Genomic DNA, 20,279 nt, shown 5'->3' with positions numbered 1-20,279 from the left:
GGAGTTTACATTGCAGTTTCCCTCCTGTAAATACACCTTCTTTAACCAGAGGAATCACTAAGGAGAAGTTCCCAGTTGAATCAGTCTAAAGCTCACAGGCTTTACATTCTATCACATGATCAGATGAGTTCCTAAAATTGTAATTGCAAAAATAATGTAAATCCTCACTTTTAAGCTGACTTACGTAGTAAAGGGTCTTTCCTCCAGTTGTTGTTTTCCCCTGTAAATGCAGCTTATCCTTCACAGTGAATCATTCTTAACCTCAAAAACAGGATGGAGGCACTCGTTCAGTCATTACACTGGTTTAAGCCCATTTTGACAGAGCAAACTGTCACTTGTAAATTTAACATCCATTTCAGGGAATTTCTGTTTGTAAACATCTTCAGGCAAGCAAGTGAACAAAAACCAGAAATGAATGAAAGAACACAGGGCAATCCATTTCTGAAATAGATTTTGTTTGGAAGAATTGCCACACGGAGGTTTTGTTGGGACTCTTTGTATATGTAGCTCTGGGAGGCTGTTGAAAAGCAACAAATGCCAAGCATTTCTCTTCTTGCACATGGCATTATGATCATAATTCTTGGCACTCTTGGTATTGGTATTTTTTTTAAAACTGTACATTGGTCTGGCAGCTGTAATGAACCACACACTTGTTTTTGTAGGTAATGCCTTTAGACTTACTGAAATTGTGATTCTCATCTGAATATGGTTTTTTATTTTTCCAATCAAGAATCTGTACTCCGGGACTTTAAATAATACATGTATTAAAGGCTAGATTTTGACTATTTTGATATTTGAAAAAATGTTGGTGTTCAGTGTTTCTCTATGGAGATTTTTTTTTTTGGTAGTTAAAAAATCCAAAGTGAAATATATGTAGAAATAACATTTAAGTATCTGGTGTCTTTCTTTTCCAGTCAGGCATGGATACTGCTTTGGATGACTTAATAGACACTTTAGGAGAACCTGAAAGAACTGAAGAAGATAATACAATGTATACTGGACCTGAAGTTTTGGTATGTGATCTGGATGTCTGTGAAGATTGGTGCTTACTGAGTAGGAGTGCTAATAGGTCATGGTCATGATGCACAAAAGAATACATAATGTCTGTCTCTTGGAGAGAAATAAGATGATGTTTGTATCAGTAGAAGCAACTGAAAATTAGTGTTGGGAGTGGAAGAATAGTGTTGTCTTATGGTAGCTGTGTGATTCCATTGATAAGCAAACAGTGATCGGTTGTCTCTGCTGAGACTGGAGCTGGGATACAGACTGTCGGGTCACAAAGACTTGTTTTCTGCCTCTGTTTACAGCACTCCCAGCAGGAATCTGGGTTCATTGTGATGAGGAGCACAAAACTTGGGGCCTTCCTGTGAACACATACCCTACACGTGTCCCCCTGCAGCTCCACATGGCTGCTGGGAGGACCAGAGGGACAGGCCTCAATACTGGAAGAAAAGCCACAGTTAAATACTAAATAAATAAATACTAAATAAATAGTGGGGGAACTTTGCCATCTGCAGCCTGTCTGGTCCACGTATGAGTGGGCTATGAGTGGTCTTATAGACATGAAGGCTTTGAACCTCTTTTCAAGGAGAGAGATTCCATGTGCCATTCTGGAGTACAGAAGTTTCTTAGAGCAGTGAAAATACATTGTGTGACATTATAACGATGGATGTCTATGTCATTATACTTTTGTCCAGACTGAGGTGAACTGTGGACTTTGATGATTATGATGTCAAAGTACATTCATCCTTAGTTTAAAAAAAAGTACACTCTGGTAAATAAATAAATAATGACTGTGCATATGTGTGGAGAGGGAGTATATGGGAAATTTCTGTACCTTCCTGTTAATTTTGTTGTAAACCTAAAAGTGCTAAAAAAAAAAAAAGTCTTAAAAACAAGAGAACTCGGGGTAGACATTTTTGGCAAAGCTTTGGTTTCAGTTATATACATATATTATATATGTGTGTGTTGGATTGTGATGTAAAATGTATTTTTTAGGTCAAAAAAGTTTGCAAGCCACTGTAGTAAGTTACACTGGCAAATAAAAGCAAAAATTAACCTAAAAAAAAAAAAAAGACTTGTTTTCTGTCTTCAAGTTTTAAGTGCAATGAACTTGAACTTATTTTGCTTTGCAGATATTTCCCATCCTATGAATTGAACTTATTTTGATTCCTAGATATTTACCACCCTGTTTATCCTTATTCCTAATTCCTAAAAAGCAAGAAAATTACTTGTTCCTCATATTTAAAAAAAAAGATATCCCATAGACTGGAAGAAAATACTGCAGCAGACATAACAAAGGATTTGTTTCTAGGGTTTATGAAGAATTTTTTAAAGTGAGAGAAAGACTACTCAGTAGAAAATTAGAAGAGAGCTTGGCCAATGGCACATGAAAGTCTCCCCGGTAATTAGGAAAATGATACTGAAATATGGAGAGATACCTTTTCACTCTTACCTGATGGGCAGAAGTGTAAAAGTCTGACACATCTGGCCTAGAGCCGGTGGATGTCACATGAAGATGTGCACACCCTCCGACCAGCAAGTCACTGGAGGGAGCCTTGGCTGGGTGCATAAGGAATTCTAGGAACAGGTGAAACCTTTGGAAACGATTTTATTCAACAGAAACAGTATAATACATGGAATACTTTTATAGCAGTTAAAGTGTATAATTCATGTATCAACATAGATAAATTACAAATACATAATTTTTAGTAAAAATAATACAGAATCATATATAGAATTTGATACCATTTATATAACACTTGAAAATTGGCAAAATAGTGGTGTATGTTGTTTGTGGATACCTACATGTGTAATAATTTTTTTTTAAATATTTTGAACTTTACATGGATGAATATGATAAAGTTCAGGATGGTGGCTTTCTCTGGAAAACAGAGAAAGAAATGGATTGGAGAGTGCTAAAGGACATCACCCTATCTGATTTTTTTCATAGAATACATAAGAAATAACTAGATCTGTTGAGTTTTGTAGAAATTCACTATTATTAGTTGCTCTTCTGTAGGTACAGAAATACTAGATAATAAAAATATTTAAAAATAAAACATTTTATATAGGAATCGAATTTAATATAATGGTTTGAATAATTTATAGCATTATTTGTAGGTTAAGCCAATTAAATGTGGGGAAGTATTTGTGGAAACAGAATTTCAGAGTTGAGTAAAATACTGGCTTCTTCATGATTTGTATTTCATCTTAGTAGTTCCAAAAATTAATAATGGAATAGAACTTTGGTTTCAGAATACGCATACAGCATTCTCGGCTAATAGCCCTGTGTGTATGATTGTCTTCTAGGATCCAATGAGTTCTACCTACATAGAAGAATTGGGTAAAAGAGAAGTCACACTTCCTCCAAAATATAGGGAACTTCTGAATGTAAGTTAAGTAATCTTTTATTTATTCTTTACTGTTTCTTTTTGGAATTAAATTTTTTTATCACAGCAGTATATTCAGTTTTTAAATTTAGAAACTGTAACAAGCATATGAAATGGTCATTACTCTGAAGCTCACTGTGAGTCTGCTAGGGTCGCCATAACAAAGCACCAAGACTGGATGGCGTGAACTGGCTGTCGCTCAGCTCTGGGGCTCCAAGACGGGAGTTAAGATGTGGGCAGGGTGCTTCCTTCTGAAGTGTGAGAGGAGATCCAGGCCTCTGTCCTTGGTCTGTAGACACCTACATGTGGAATAATTCCACGTCTCCTTTCTGCATGTACATAACCGCATGCCGTCTTTTCTTGATGTGGATCTCTGAGTCGTCTCCCCCTTTTATAGGAAATGGGCCCATCCTAATGAACTCATTTAACCTTGATTACCTCCTTGAAAACCCTGTCTTTAAACAGATCTCATTCTGAGGTAGTAGGGGAATAGGACTTCAGCATATGAACTTGAGGAGGTCACAGTTCAAGCCATAGCGTTCACTGAGCTATACATTTTGCCACTTGTAAGGATTAATTTCACCTTCTCAGCATCATCAAAATAATATTTGTTTCAGAAAAAAGGGATCACAGGGCCTCCTCCAGACTCTTCGGTGAGTTTACATAAATGTCTTCTAAGATTAGATTTAACGTTTCTTCTGTCTTTGGTTGGGGGATGGGGTTACCGATTCTGTATTTTGGGATTATGACTGAATTAATCTCTTACTCAGATGAAGGTTCCATCTGTCCGGAGGAGGGGGGTAGGCATGGGGGTTGTTTCAGTGCTCAGTGCTTTCCTGTGTTGTTTTTTGAGGGGAAGAAGAATGGACCCAGTAAAGTTTTAGTATAAAATAAATGTTAATAAAAACAAAATGAGAATATCCTAACGTGTAGTACGTTTGGAAGAGACAATCAGGAAAACAATATGCACTGAGCACATAGTTCTCTCCCAAATGTAGGCTTTCGTCTGAGTTACTTCATTAAACATCTCATTTGGTAGTGATGGAATTGCAGAAGTACATTCTTGGTTTGCGGGACTTATAATCTGACCTTCACGTGAATGATCCCCACGTGTTACCTGTGCTGCTGCCTGTTTCTTTAGAAACCCCTGGGGCCTGACGATGCCATAGACGCCTTGTCATCTGACTTCACCTGCAGCTCTCCTGCCGAGGATGGAAAGAAAACTGAGAAGGAGGTATTGCCTTTAATGTGATTAGGGAACCTTGTGAGAAACCATCTCAAACTTTCTGACAGCAACAACTTTTTAGTTCTGGTTATTACAGTTTGGTTAATACGGCTCCTTCATCCATCAGTCTAACCTTCTGTATCTTGTTTTGCAGAAATCTGCAGGAGAGGTTTTAAAAGCTCAGTCAGCGGGGATAATCCAAAGTGCTGCTCCACCCCATGAGAAAAAGAGAAAGGTGGAGGAGGTACAGATAATTGCATCTTGGCTCCCCCGGGCCGGTGTGGAGTGGTGAAGCCATCAGGGTTATAGGGGTCACCTCCAGGCAGGCCTTCTCTGTTTCTACAAATACTTATGTGTGATTTCAGCACAGTCTTCTTGGTGGTGGGACAGGATCATGTCACCCTGACACAACACAGAGGGGCAGAGCCCCAGAGAAGTCACACTCTTGGGACATCGGAGCTTCAACTTGTTTTCTTTCCTAAGGGAGTTTGAGCCCTGTGAGGCACTAGGGGAATGTCGCTGTAGCTGTTTCTGTCCGCCTCTTTTAACTCTGTCTTAATTCAGACACAGTCAACTCTAACTTAATTCTCATGAATCCGGAAAAGTGGCCCTGCCGCTCTGGGCTGGATGAGAAAACAGGCCCCAGCTTCAGACAGTCCTGATAATGCAGGGAGCAGTTTCTGTCGCTGCTGCTCTGCCCCTCGCTCCGGGAGTGGACGGTGTGTTTTTATCTGGGCGGAGGAGCAGAGAGAGCACCACGCCCCTGAGCGTGGGGGTTCCTACAGCTGTCAGCCCCTGTGCCTTCAGAGAAGAAGGCGGTGGGGCGCTTCGGGGCCTCCTGCTTCCTGGGCTTCGCTGTTTTGCTAAAGGACAGGTTGCCAGAAGTCATTTTTAGAGACCCATTTTTAGAAAAACAGGATAGTGAAAGTTTCCTCCTTGCACCTTTTATTTTGACGCGAGTGTTTTATAATGTGATTGTCGTAGTTACATCCCTAGCTTGCTGAGCAAGGGGTGACGTGTGCCTCTGAGAGCACTGTTACTTGTAGAAACAGGTCCTCACCCCAGTGTTTCCTCACTGGTGAGTTCTTTTTTCTTTTTGTCTTTCGCCGGGTTTCAGAGAAAATTGCCTTCCTTAAAGGCCTTCCCCAATTCACAGTTCATTCCTAGAGATTTAAAGTTTGAATTTCTTGAGAAGTGGGTGGATTGTTTGGGCTGAGGAGATGCTCTCTGTTTTAATGGGCAGATTTTTCCCCCCAGGACACGCTGAGTGATCAAGCACTGGAAGCTCTGTCAGCTTCGCTGGGCACCCGGAAACCGGAACCTGAGCTGGACCTCAGCTCCATTAAGGAAGTGGGCGAGGTACTGCCCTTGGAGTCCGCGCGCAAAGTCTGGTCGTCTGCAGGTTGCAGGGAACAAAACCAAACGCGCGACCCATGTTCAGAGTTCTTGCACCACTTTTGTTTCATTAGAGGTTTTAAACGAACTGTTCTTTGTTCTGCCTTACTTTCTGAGGCTGGCTAATTTAGATATTTATTGCTGAGGACTTAGCAACCGGGAAGGATATTTGAGTGTTTGTCTTGTAAACCATCTAGAATTTGAATATTTAAAGTGAATCCTAATCTCCTTTGCCAGTTCTCAAAAGACACCAGTCTCAACAAGTAACACGTAGGCAGTAGCCTAGTGAGAAATAGGTTTATCTGCTCTCATGGAAATTGGAAATTTGTATTTTCAGAAGGGTTCCAGGTGCTTCTTTTTATAAAGAGAGAGGGAGATGGCTGTCAATGGGGTGGGAGACCCTTTTCATAACTGTCAGGGGAAATGTTGAAAATGTGTCTCCAATTAAAATAAAATCAATAAATAAAATAATAAAAAATAAATAAAATAAAATTAATTTAATTTAATTTAAAATTTTTTTAAATAAAAATAAAATAAAATCAGGCAACAGTCACTTTATAACATGCAGGGGAGCTCCTGCCTGTTGAGACTGTGGTGCTGGGAGTGTATATCCCTCCACACACCAAGGTCTTAACAAACCTTTGGAGCCAAAGCAAGCTTGTATTCGGTGGGAAGAGTGTTTTTATATTAAATTACAATTTTTAAAGGATTATTGGACTGAGTCCCCTAGGGGAAGAGAGGAGGGACAGCAGAGAATTGCCCTGGGGACATTCTTGGCCAGGCCGTGTGGTGGGGGGACCCTCAGGAAAGCCAGCCAATCAGCTCAGGGAGGGAGCGGGCAGTTGTCGCTGTCACAATGCTGCTGTTCTGAGTCACTGGGGAAGGTGAGTCTCGCGACTCCTAGCAACTCCCCCTGAGTCTAGGACAGCCCAGGTCCAAAATGGGCCAGTTTCTCTCTTCAACTTTCTTTGAGGGCTCACGGGGTGCAGTGTGGCATGACAGGCTTTGCGAGGGCGAGCACAAGGGAGCCGGAGAAGCTGTCCTTGTCCTCCAGGACCAAGTAATGTACCGGAAAAAGGGAAATGTGGATTAAAACACAATACGAGGTGCACAGTGTCTCAAGGAAGGGGTGGTTGCGGCTGGACCCTGGGGGTCCACCACCCAGGGCTCCCTGCAGCCAGCCAACAGCACTGTGGCCTCGGGCTGTTTACATGACTAGGGTGATTTAATTAGATGACCATTTGGGGAGGGAAGGTATCAACATAAATCCCAGGATAAAAAGTCTCAGAGCGACTATAATTAGATGAGTAGATATCAAGAGTTACATTAAAAATTACCCATTTAAGCCATTTGGGTCTGAGGTGCATATAAATGTATTAAGTTTCCTCTAGAAAACCTCAGCAGCAAACTCCTCAAATTTGGACAAAAAGAACTCTTCTTTTTCACTCTCTTACACTGGTTTTCCTTTTTAATTATGTACAAAGTATAAAAATCTTCTAATCCTCTGGGTTCTTAAGCTGCGTTTTGAGTACCTGATAGCAAAGTCACTGCTTCCGGAGTGGTCTGATGTGACAGAGGTGGACACACTGGAGGGGTCCATGGCCACTCCAGCCCGTTCCACAGCAGACAGTGCTTCAGAGAAGTGGTCCATGCCTGCTTGGCGTTCTCGTAACGCATCATAACATAAAGCGTTCATTGTGCAGCGGTACCTCCTTGTTGCTCTCCCCTATGTCGGTGTGTGGTTACTTAGTCTGGTGCTATTTCAGTTCAGAAAATGTTTGTTTTCACTGCCTAATGTATACAAACCACAGTGCAGGCATTTAAAGAATAATGAAGATCAAAGAGGAATAGAAAAGATCTCACTGTGCATATAACTCGCCATCCACAAGCCTGAGTGGAGAGGACAGTCCTGCACAGGTGACCCTTTCATGAGGACGGCTTTGTAGCTGGGGACCTCACAGATCCCTGGACTGGGGAGTATCACTGTGTGATAGGACTTCCTCCGTATCCTGCAGTAGAGTATAACTGGAAATATTTTTTAAAGACAAATAAAAGCTTTTCACCCCTTATAGTCATTCTTCTGTAGAATAAAACTAGTTCCTGGTTATTGAAAGTGCTCAATAAATTAAAATTGATCAACCAATCAGCTAATTAAGCATTCAGTGGGGAACCACAATCTTAGCCTGATAAGTAGATGGGAACAGTAAAGTGAACTGGAATCAGCTAAGTACCTCCCCCTCGATCTGAGCTCCTCCTTGGTTTGTGATTTAATACAGGTACAAATTATTACATATCATGGAACTTCCCATGACTCACAAGGAGTTTAAACTGCAGATGTTATATCCTAGAAGCCAGTGATCTACCAGAGAACTGCGCTTTTATTTCTAATGAAGTTAGTTGTTCATGGTTCAGTAACGTAGTGAAGTCCTGGTGTTGTTGAAAGGAGTTCTTTTAAAAGAGGTAAAAACCAGTTTAATTATCTATGGATCAGCTTTGTGATGGGATGCGTCCCTCATTTCTGAACTGTGTTTAACAGTTATGAGGATTGGTTGTTTTCTCCCCGCTAGATAACTGCCTCATTGAGTAAGACAGATGATGGCTGTAAAATACTTGTAACTAACTTGTACGCTATGCTTAACTTTCTTCAAAGGATGTTTTATTTACTTTTCTTTGCCAGTCCTTAAAAGTCAACGAGCTAGGTAAGGATTCTTAGTAGCCCCATCTTACAGTTGAAGAAAGCGAGCTGAACAGAGTCTAAGTGGCTTCCCAAGGCCATTGAGACACAGCAGGGACACCTGCCTGGGATTCCCAGCTGTGTTATTTTTCTCGTCTCCCTGCACTGCCTTCCTCATCGCCCCTCACCAGGCACTTTAATCTGACTTGGTCTTCTCTATAACGCCTGTGGAGTACATCAAGTGATGTCTTATTTTACATGTATTATCCAAATGTTCATTTTTTTTCTCCACTTTCATCAGGCAAAAGCCAAAGAAGAGAAACTAAAGAAGTGTGGTGAAGATGACGAAACAGTTCCTTCGGAGTATAGATTAAAACCAGCCACGGTACGTTGTTCGCCAGGGTACGGGGCTGCAGGCTTCTCCTGCCTTCACATCACATTTTGTCCTGTCTGTCCCCATGATGTGTAAGGATATGTCTGTCCCAATTCAGATGTTAACTCTGAAAACCCCGAACCCTTGGTCCTCTGCCCTCTACAGTTGGACCCTTTAAAAGAGGGTTTCCTAAGTAGTGACCATGTGGTCATTAAAATTCCCACAGTTCAAGAGGTTCAACTATTTACCATGCTTGACAGAGATCCTTAAACCTAGAACAGAAGGAATAATTTAGGAATACTATTTCCTCTTACTGCTATATGGATAAAAGTACATAGATCTTCCAAGTGGTAAATAAATGTACAATTATTTACCAGTATCCTCAGTGAAGATGGTGGACTTACTACTGTAATTATATTTGTAATTTATCTTGGAAATAATACACATAAGCACATGATGGAAAATTGTTGCAGTGTTTATATATGGAAAATTTCTCATTTTTAGAGGCATTCTAAACTGTGAAACCTCGTATTGAAAAAGCTGAAATAGTTTCATAGGAACGAGATCTACCTTTTAACCCTGGTTTGGAAAATTGAAACCTTTTTCCAGTCTTTCATTGATACAGCTGCATCTTTCTTTGCAAAACTTTTTTTTTTTGATATTTACTTTTTTTTTTTATTGAAGTATAGTTGATTTACAACATTGTGTTAGTTTCTGGTGTACAACAAAGTGATTCAGTTATGTGTGTGTGTATATATACTTTTTCACATTCTTTTCCATTATTGTTCATTGCAGGATACTGAATAGTGTTCCCTGTGCTATACAGTAGGACCATGTTATTTATCTATTTTATGTGTAATAGTATCTGCAAATCTCGAACTCCCAGTTTATCCCTTCCCACCCCTTCCCCCTGGTAACCATACGTTGTTTTCTATGTCTGTGAGTGTTTCTGTTTTGTAAATAAGTTCATTTGTGTCATATTTTAGATTCCACATATAAGTGATATCATATGGTATCTGTCTTTCTCTCTCAGATTTACTTTACTTAGTATGATAATCTCTGGGTCCATCCATGTTGCCGTAAATGGCTTTATTTCACTTTTTTATGCCTGAGTAGTATTCCCTTGTATGCATATTATATACCACATCTTCTTCATCCAGTCATCTGTCGATGGACACAGGTTGCTTCCATGGCTTGGCTATTGTAAACAGTACTGCTGTGAACATTGGAGTGCATTTATCTTTTTGAATTAGTTTTTTTCTCTGGATATATGCCTAGGAGTAGGATTGCTGGATCATATTTGCCAAAGAACATTGAAAAAAAAATTCCTACTTCCCTATCCAAAAGATGGAAATTATTTTTTAGTAACTTTTAAAGTGCATTGTATTTAATAACATTCAGTCTGTTGATTTCTACAGCTCAACTCTTTTTTCTGTTATTTTATAAAAAATTAATTTGAAACACAAATTCACTCACATATATGGAAAAAAAGAACTTCTCTTATATGCTGGAATTCCTAAAACAAACCCAGTGGGACAAGAAAGCAAAATCTTCTATTTGATTTCAAATGAATTTTTGATTGCATTTGCAGGATAAAGATGGAAAACCACTCCTTCCAGAGCCTGAAGAAAAACCCAAGGTTAGGAGATAAGTTTTTTCTGATATTTATTTAAAACATAGAACCGTTAAGTATCAATTGAGATGATTTGACAGGCCAGATTTCACTCAGGAGCCTCACATGCCAGCCTAGTATAAGGAGAGAGGAACTTCTTACCGCAGCACGTGGCTCATCTCTCTCACTCCTTGCCGCGTGTATTAATGATTATTTTCCTCATGAATTATCACTAGACTATTACAGATTTCTAGGTGATGTGTGATGTTCATTAAACATTAAGGAGCTGATATCAGGAGGGCCCTTAAATTAGGTTGTTAGCACTTAGCTTCATCCTCATCATAGCACCAAATCCTCTGATTCTGTACTGCCTTTCCTAAATGTGTTGACCAGCATAGTCACCCATCATGATAATACTAAGTAGCCATGTATAGATCACTTACTGTATGCCTGACACTACGCTAAATGGTGTTCCTGTGTTAGCGTTTTGAGTCCTCACTGAATGGGGAAGGCACTTTATTATTCCCATTTTATAGGTGACGAAATTGAGACATAGAAGGGTTCTGTAAATAGCCCAAAGTCAAACAGCTAGGGAACAGCATGGCCAGGACTCGAAACTCAGTCTGTCCAACTCTGGGGCCCTATTTCTGAATCATATGCCATTCTGTCATGGGTTAGGGCATGTGGAGATTTTGACTAATCACAGTAAACAAATAACCACTTCACCTGTAGGAACTAGGGAGCGCAGAACTTTCCTGCCAAAACCCCACAGTCATAGGAAAGGAGACTATGATCTATGTTTCCTCTGACTTATTCATAAGGGAAGTCATTAGGAAGTAAAGGAAACAGTCACATAAGAGAAAACTGTACAAATTGGAAAGAACAGGCATTTTATTTGAGCAAAATTATGCTGAAATTGAAGTATCAGGACAACTTTTAACTAAACCATTAACATTTCTGTGGTCCTGAGGTGTTCAGGATTCCTTGTTTTCTGGAAGACAGTACCTTACATTGATAAATGAAGCACACGTCCTATATAAAGTAACTTTTGGTTTTAGATCCTAAAATATGACCTGGAATGTGCTAACCAGAAAAACTTTTTTTCTCTATGAAAGCTTTTTTCTTTCATCCAAGCAAAACTGATTCTCTTCCTACGGTGTAATGTTTCTTATATTACAGCTCCTGAGTGAATCAGAACTCATTGATGAGCTTTCAGAAGGTTTTGACCCATCTAAGTGTAAAGAAAAACAACCTAAGCCAACTGAAAAAACAGAAGTATGTTTCTAAAAATAAGAATCTTTAGTTTTTGTTGTTTCCTAAATGTTCTGTAATCTTTGAAGTGTGAGACTGGAGCTGTTTAAACACAAAGTGGCCATCTTTTTTCACACACAGTTTTCATCCCGCCTGTTTCAGGATGTGCCATCTTTCCCCAGGCTGACCCTGACATTCTGCATTTTAAGTCCTGTAATTAGTCCTTCAGGAAAGCATTCACACCCGTGCTTTCCTTTCCATTCCTTCTGTAACTGACCTACATACAGTTGTCATCGCCTGTCTTTGGTCTCCTTCCAGCCCGTCCTGTATGTCCACCAGCATTGTTCTTTCTCGACATTCCCCTGCTCCAGCCTCAGGAACTTCCCATTCTGTACAAAATGAAAAGTCCCTGCTCGTGTATTTGGGACTCAGCTCCCTTCCAGGCTAGGATGTGTGTCCCCCTCACTAAACTATGACAGTAGGTATCTACTGTCTACTCGTGTGTCTCCAAGACTTTTCTCAATGTGGTTCCTTCTACCTGGAATAACCTTCTCTCCGAATTCTAGATCAACTAAAATCTTAGTCATCCCATTAAGGCTCTTCTAAAATACGGCCTTTGTCTGCTGAATTTCCCTCCCCAAGCCTTACTACTCTCCCAACTCTTATTGAGCAGAATGCAACACACTGGGCAGGGCGGCAGGGTGGGGGGTCTGATGCCTTCTTTATATACCCTTGTTAACACATCTGTTGCAAAGAAGATCTTAGCTGCGTTGGTTTTCACCTCTAACATTTATACATATTTTTAAATAGTAAGTTTCCTGAAAGAAGAGCTCATACCTTACTAATGATCATCTGCTGAGCACATCAGGATGACCCGGAGGGTTTGTGAGAGCACAGATTGCTGGGTCCCACCCCCAGAACTGATGTAGCGTGTTGGGGTGGGGCCCACGAGTTCACGTTTCTAACAAGTTCCCTGGCAGTGCTGGGGCCGCTGGTGCTGGGACCTCACGCCGAGAACCCCGGGGTAGTCTTTCCACCTTCATGTTCACAGAGCTAATTAAATACAGGGTGCTCTTAGATACAAAACATGATGTATTTACATACAATTTTATGTTATATGATTGGTATATTATTATCATTATGTATTATATGATGGCAAATAATAATAATAGCTGCTAATAATTATCGCGCTTGCTGTGTTCCTAGGTCCTGTGCAAAAGCACTTAGTCTGTTCTGAGTGTTACTTAGTGTCTCATTAAAGGCCCATGTCAGTCTTTGAGATGTAGGTACTGTCATTGTTCTCATTTTGCAGATGTGGAAACTGTGTCTCAGAGGTTAAATAACCTACCTAAGGTAAGACGTAAAACCAAGTTGAAGTAATGGCAGCTGAAGGGTTTGAACATGCCTTGACTTACTTACGACTGAGAATCCTTAGGCATTCAAGAAAGTGAGCTCACTGCATATAGGTAGCAGAGTACACTGCTGGTCTGTTGCTGTTCAGTCTTACTAACCAGGTGTTTATAAGAACTCTTCGTTGTACCTGCTTCTTTCCACAGGAACCTCAGGCTGCGGCCCCTGCTCCTGTGGGAGAGGCTGTGCCTCGGACCTCCCTGTGCAGTGTGCAGTCAGCACCACCCAAGCCAGCTGCCTCGGTGAGCCGTCCCCTGGGCGTTGCGAAACGTCTTGAGAAAGTAATGTTCCTCCATCCAGGCCCCTGCTGCTGTGTGCTTCCATCATGTTACTTTAGTCTAGCGAAATAAAAATAAAATCCTAGATAGCTGGGCTATCCTCTGTTCTTTGAGCTTCAGGGAGGAGCTAGAAATTCAGGCTAGCTAGATGTCAATTTTTAATTAAACTACTGCAAGCTATGTTTTATTTTTTTTTAACCTTCTGAAAATCTTTCTAGCTCCTCAGCTATTGTGGATAATCATGCTTCTTCACTTTCCTTTGTTTTTCAAGCCTACATGGAGTCCCACAAACAGCCCAGTGTTGCTTTCTTTGTGTTGATTCTCCTGGTGGAATAATGTGCACCAGTGTCATCGTGACTCCCCGCCTCTCCCTGCTGAAGGGTGGGCTGACTCCCTTCCTTTCCCTTTCCTTCTCTTCTGGCCTCTCTCACTTTGCCAGTTTTCTGTGAAGCATGATACTTAACTAGTTGAATCTGTTTTCTTTGGAATTGAGTGTGTTTTGTTTCCATCAACAGACAGAATCTAACTCAGAATCCCTGCGGGTGGAACTGTGTGTTATTACCACAGACTTAGTGAATCTACACTCTGAATAACTAACATGTTCTAGATGCTTCGCAGTATCTTCTCAGTATTAAGTTCTCACAAGGACACTATGAAGGCTGTCTGGTTGTCTTTCTCTCTTATGGATGAGGGAAATGAAGTTTTGGGTTGACCTTAAGCAAATTCACTGGACCTTTCAGAACCTCAGCCGAAATGAGAGGCAGGTCCCCTGCCCTGAGGTCCCCTCAAGCCTAGTGTGGATCTGGGCCGGATCTCAAGCTTACAGTACAGTTGGATCCTTCTCATATGGAAAAAGGGCAGCAGGAACATGGGTGAAGGAACCCTTTCCCAAGAGGAACTAGGAAAGGCTTGCAGGTGGAGGACAGGACCCTTCTGAGGAGTGGGAACAGCCCTGTTTGTCCCAGGGAGGGCAGTGAGCCGAGGACAGGCCAGCACAGCGGTGTGCCTGCGATGTGTGTTCTCAGCTGTTGGAGAACAGGGGGCCTTGACGGGGTGCCCTGAGTGGCTGCTTCCTGCCAGGCAAGTCCTGCGTGCCAACTGCAAACTTCCCTCAATGCCCATGGCCTCCCTCCTGCCTTAGAAAGGACTTGGCCACCTTTTTTTAGGGGGGGTAAGTCTCAGGGTACTGTCCAAAAACTTGTACATCATGGGAGCCAGCCACAGGCTACAGTGGTGAAGGACAGGAGAGGAAGAGAGAATCTGGTAAGAGACTGGTGAAGGAAGTTGAAACTTCCTGGTGAAAGGCAGTGATCGGAATAAGAAAGACAAAAGCCGACTCTCATGACCTCTGTATGTGTCCTCTCCCTCTCTTGCCACGTGTGATTGCCAGGGCCTTAAAGAGCTCAGTTGTTCCTTTCTGCCTTTATCCTGGCTGTCGAGTCAAGCACTGGATTTCTAGTAGATAGGAAAAAAAGAGAGAGCCATTCTTGCTTGCCCATTCTGTGACCTCCTTTCCTGGACTTCTCCACCAACTCTGGTTACCACGGTTGTGGAGTTTGTCATCACTGAAGTCAGTTGGCATTTCTGGGGCTGTGACACCCATGGGAACCAGAAAGAGTAGCTGCGGAGTGTGATAAAGATCAGAGGTCCCAGGAAGGGCTGGAGGACTAGTGAGCAAATGGAAGTGGAAAGACCAGGGGAAGATGAATGTGTGCTCCATGCAGTCATTTGTAGAAAAAGAAAGTTTATTGAGGAAATCCAGAGACCTGACTTCTCGTTGTGAATTTGACAACAGAAATAGAAGTTTTAGTCCTTAGTCCTGTTTCCAGATTCTTTAGTTCTTAACACTGCTGCTTCTCCTAGCTTTTCTAACACGGTTTCACTTATTTCTTGAGTCACAGAGCACAGGCTTGGGAACTAGTTTCCAGAGTCTACAGCAGAGAGTAGGGGAAAACAGAAGTAAGTGTGAGCAGGTGTCTCAGCCAAGCAATCTGATCAAAGGCTTGGGGACCGCTGCACTCTTACCTATAGTTATAATCCCAAAGAGATTCATCAGGGATGTTTGCTGCCCCCGGGAGTAAAATCTGTGCAGTGTCCAACCACTAGATGGTGGTAGGTCCCTTTTCACTCAACTTCCCTTTCTTCTGTGATCTATCCTTTTGTGGTGCTGCTTACCAGAAAAACAATTTTTCTTACTTAGAATGATGGCTAAGCTATATAAAACAGAAAGAAACCTCTACGCTAAAATTCCAGTGCATACTCCATGTGAGGTCCTCGACTTTATGGTAAGAGTAAATTTTGAGACTGTTTAATTAAGGGGCTTTTGCACTTTTGACCAACAGTAGGAAATTCATTGGTTCTGTAACCCAGGCAGGAGCCACACAGTGGAAACAATAGTTCGGTGAATGGTACTTATCCTTGATAGGTGTGATGCATTGTACTGCTCTTTCATTTAAAAAAAAAAAAAAAAGGTCCTGGCCACGAACTACTGAATGGCTTGTAGAGCTGCTTGTGTTATGGATCACGACCTGTGATTTGGAAAAGCCTCATCTAGTCCTGTCTTCTAGCCCAAACATCATTTAGCCTTTATTTTCCCTTCACCATTTATGCTCTGTGTTTGAGTTTCATTTTAAATACCAGCATGGCCAGAGCTCACTCCATCATAGGGAGCACATTTCATTTTGAACAACTGGATCACAGGTAGACTGTGCTCATGGTGCCATTCAGGTTAGTCAGTCACAGGCTGTCGCCTGAATTGGCTATGACCATCGGCTATGTCACTATGACCAGTAGACACCACACAGAGGACACGAGCTTCTGTGCCTGGGTACAGGCTCAGCGGAGCCACACCTCCGGGATGGGCCAGGGTGTTCCACAGAACAGAGGGAAGAATGTCCTCTCGTGGGTTTTTCTGAAAACTTCCCTCTGCCATCTTTAGGACAGTCACATAAAGATCACTTTCTTCTTTCCTGGCTTTCAGCTTCTCTGTGGGATACCCATTCCTCTGATTTGCTTATTTCTAAACCAAAATGCTAGGTTAGATCTTACAAGTTCCTAAGTGTCAATACATGAATTGCACACAGTGAATGTTTAATGTAAGAAACTTGCTCTAATTTTTAACATTTTAGGTTCTTAAGCATAGATTCCAATGGTTGATTATTCAAATTATTATAAGATGACATGTGCTTCTTATTGAGGCCTGAAGTAAGAATCTGCTCGTCTGAATTGTCTACTGTAGTCTCTTTCAAAAAGGACTGATCAACCACCTATTTAGTTTTATCCCCTGGTGTGCTTTCAGAAGGGCATGGTGCCAGAGGACGCAGTGGAAGCCTTGGCTGGCAGCCTGGGGAAAAAAGCAGCAGAGCCAGAAGATGGAAAGCCTGTGGAGGATAAATTCAAGGTACTGGCAGCTCAGAGTCTTCTAGAAAGGAGCTACCACTGATTGCCCTCACTCTCCAGAAAGTCAGTCTTTTAAAAAATGTTTATATTTCCCACCATATACTACCAGCCAGCTTTCTCTGCGACTGCGCATGTCCTGTTTTATAAGCAAAGCTTGAGTGAGCGTCAGTGTCTAAGTACAGCAGTGGGTGGCTGGTGTGCACGGGTCAGAGCCCCGAGTCTCCCCTTGTCCACCTGCTTTCCCGTTGTGGAGGCTCCTAAGAGAAGTGGCACCGCCTGCCTCTCAGCCCCGCCGGCATGTGAACCTGCTGACCCAGGTGCAGTGTCAGAAAGTCTACACCTATGGCCATCCGTCCATTCTGACCTAGCAACAGATTTACTGACCTCAAATTTAGCCACTCGGGCATCTGGTTTATGAGGAAAAGATGTGTTAACTATGAAAACGGTATTTTTATTTAGGAGAAAGCCAAAGAAGAGGATCGTGAAAAACTTGGTGAAAAGGAAGAAACCATTCCCCCTGATTACAGATTAGAAGAGGCCAAGGTAAGCTCGCTGGGGCCTGTTTCTCATTTATTTTCATTCCCACTGAATTTCGTACACATGAAGAAGGGACATGGCAGCAGACATGGGATATCAAGGTCAAGTTTCTTAATATTTCAAACACCAAGTAGTATGAGTCCACTGGTGTCCTGTTAGCACACCAGCTGTGAAGCTAGAGTATTCCTAGGTGGCCTTCCATCCTCCCCTGGGTGAAAGAAATCCAATGTCTTGGCTACCTGACTTCTTCCTGTCTATTATGTGGTTTGTTACAGTATCAGAGATAAACTTAGAAAACCTTTATACAGGAAGGAAAACCAAAGTGAGGAGCGATAACTTGCAGATCTTGGATATATGTTGAAAAATAAGAGCCTATTTAACATTGAATATCCTGAGTGAGAAGTTGGCCCATTTCCTTTATTTTCAATGTACAGATTGTACAAAACAATTGACATGGGGGAGACCACTCCTTAAGAGCAGGTGCACCTAAACTTCAGGAAAATCAATTTGATACTCCTCGTATTCATCCATGTGTACCAGTCCATCTATTTGGCAAAGACAGGAACTATACTGAGCTCTCCCTGATTTAAAGTTTATTATTCTGGACACCTTTATTCTGCATCTTCTCTGCATTTCACAATTCATTTGAAACCATGGCTTTTCTATTAACTTGGGCTTATTTGTGTGCAAGGTTCTTAGAACATGTGGCCCTTAAGCAGCTGCTGAAACCCCCCCTCGTCCCCCACTTAGTAAAGGCTCGTCAAGTGCAGGTGACTCTCTCATAGTAGGAGGCCGGTTACTCTCTCTCTTCCTTCGCTGAATTCTAATAGTTTTTTGAGGGAGTTGATCAGCTTTCCCTGAGCACTTTATTCTGCGGTAGTTTCATCCTCCTTTGAACTTTTTGATCTTAGACATTATAAATTACCTACTGCTTTATAACATTTCCAGCCGCTGGCTGGATCTCTTGGTGAAATCCTATGTTGTTTCTCATCTGCCCCCATCAGGCCTCTGCAGCAGAATCAGCTCCTTGAGGGCGGACCACAGGTTTCCCTTCCAGACACAGGATGCTTTCAGTTTGTGTGTGGAGCAGATGTGCCCCCTTCCCGGTTCTGTGTTTCACTTGGGAAACGTGCTGCCTTTGCAGCAGAGGTGGGGAGCAGGGCCCCAGTTCTACTTCGCCCCTAAATGACTGGTGGTCAGAAGGTACACATCAATGTGCAGAGGAGGTGGAAAAGGGGTAAAGGAGTTGATGTCAGGTAAAAGGGAAGCAGGCAATACTCTTAACCACGGCATCTCTTCGAATTTTAAACAAAAACCACCTTGACCGGTTTATCAGGAGAAATACAGTGATGTACACAGCTGACCCTTGAACAACACAGGTTTGAACTGCACGAGTCCAATTTTATTCAGATTTTTTGGATAGTAAATACTACAGCACTACACGATCCACAGTTGGTTGAATCCACAGATACAGAACCATGGATGCAGAGGGAAAACTATAAATTATACATGGATTCTTGACTGCTCGGAGGGTCAGCACCCCAACCCCCATGCTTTTCAAGAGTTAACTGTGTGCATCTAGAGAGAGCCTTGTGCTTATTTACTTTTATATGTGTATGTGAATGGGATTGACCATGTATTTATACATTTTCTTTACTAAAGAGTCCCAAAGGCTTTATGGATTTTATCCTGTTACTTAGACGTGGCACTTAGAGTCATTTAAAGCTTGGCATCACCTGAGTCCTAAGGTTTGGCATCCCGCCCCCTGGATGAGCTCCCTGAGGGTAGGACTTTGTTTAGCCTGCTTTCTGTGGGATTCCCAGTGCTCACCTCAGGGCTTGGATGTGCCGCCTATAATGTTAACCAGCTTTTCCAGACAACCTGTGCAAAGCCCACCCCACTCCGTCAGGGGAGGGGCACATCCTTGTGCCCCCTCAGTGTCCTGTGTCCACTGTCACAGCCCCGTGTCCAACGCTACGTTAGCTGTTCATGTGATTCTCCCCCCCCTCCGCCCTGGTCCCCGGGCTTCTGAGGTTAGCAAGCCACCCTCGATCCATTTGCAGCCCCTGTGCCTAGAGAATGCCTGAGGTATGCGAACTGTTTGTTGACATGAGTTAATCAGAGCATATTTCCTGGTGAGAGAATCGGTTTCCTGAAATGGTGAATCTTAATTTACAGTGTACATCATCAGGTATCACCTGTCAACCTCTGAGAATGTTTACAAGGCTGCATACTTAGGATACATGCAAAATGACTCTGCCATGCTTTTCTCCCCCCGCATAGGATAAAGATGGAAAACCACTCCTGCCGAAAGAGCCCAAGGAACTGCTTCCAGTAAGCAAGCCAGTTTTCTCTGAGTGTCTCTTTCTCCTTTGGCCCTGACTGCGAATGCAGGAAGGGCATAGCTTTCTGTTTAATGAGCTGATGAGCATATAAATAGTGACATCATTTTGAAGGGGAGACAAATGAGGTGTTGTTTGTTGACATATTTCCTGGTTCTTACAGCCCTTGAGTGAAGACTTTCTCCTTGATGCTTTGTCTAAGGACTTCGCCGGTCCCCCAGACACTTCATCTCTTGTAAGTCCTCTGATTTTATTTCTTTACTTTTAGGGTAGCAGAAACTTGTAACTTAAAATCTGACATGGGAGTTGAGGAAACAGTCACAAAATTAATGGCCCTCAACTCATCACAGCCATTAAAAATGTGCTCCATCATGACATATCCGTCCACCAC

General features: G+C 42.1%; 1 protein-coding gene and 1 pseudogene across 10 annotated transcripts in view; both read left to right on the top strand.

Annotated features, from left to right (window-relative positions):
- The window catches only part of CAST (calpastatin), a 111,259-nt gene that overhangs the window by 65,784 nt on the left and 25,196 nt on the right, over window positions 1-20,279 (top strand). For all 10 annotated transcript variants that reach the window (XM_072958384.1, XM_072958387.1, XM_015246720.3 and 7 more), the window contains 14 exons: window positions 915-1,013; window positions 3,313-3,393; window positions 4,010-4,045; window positions 4,534-4,626; window positions 4,772-4,861; window positions 5,875-5,976; window positions 8,988-9,071; window positions 10,651-10,698; window positions 11,851-11,946; window positions 13,479-13,574; window positions 16,909-17,010; window positions 17,469-17,552; window positions 19,830-19,880; window positions 20,052-20,123. In XM_072958384.1, the coding sequence (XP_072814485.1) occupies window positions 915-1,013; window positions 3,313-3,393; window positions 4,010-4,045; window positions 4,534-4,626; window positions 4,772-4,861; window positions 5,875-5,976; window positions 8,988-9,071; window positions 10,651-10,698; window positions 11,851-11,946; window positions 13,479-13,574; window positions 16,909-17,010; window positions 17,469-17,552; window positions 19,830-19,880; window positions 20,052-20,123 (1,134 nt within the window). The remainder of the gene's footprint in view (window positions 1-914; window positions 1,014-3,312; window positions 3,394-4,009; window positions 4,046-4,533; window positions 4,627-4,771; window positions 4,862-5,874; window positions 5,977-8,987; window positions 9,072-10,650; window positions 10,699-11,850; window positions 11,947-13,478; window positions 13,575-16,908; window positions 17,011-17,468; window positions 17,553-19,829; window positions 19,881-20,051; window positions 20,124-20,279) is intronic.
- Window positions 1,244-1,387, top strand: LOC116278220 (small nucleolar RNA SNORA11; annotated as a pseudogene).

Source organism: Vicugna pacos, chromosome 3, assembly GCF_048564905.1.
Source record: "Vicugna pacos chromosome 3, VicPac4, whole genome shotgun sequence".
Taxonomy (NCBI): Eukaryota; Metazoa; Chordata; class Mammalia; order Artiodactyla; family Camelidae; genus Vicugna; species Vicugna pacos.
The sequence above is the reverse complement of the archived record's forward strand: the minus strand, read 5'-3'. Positions and strand labels throughout refer to the sequence as shown.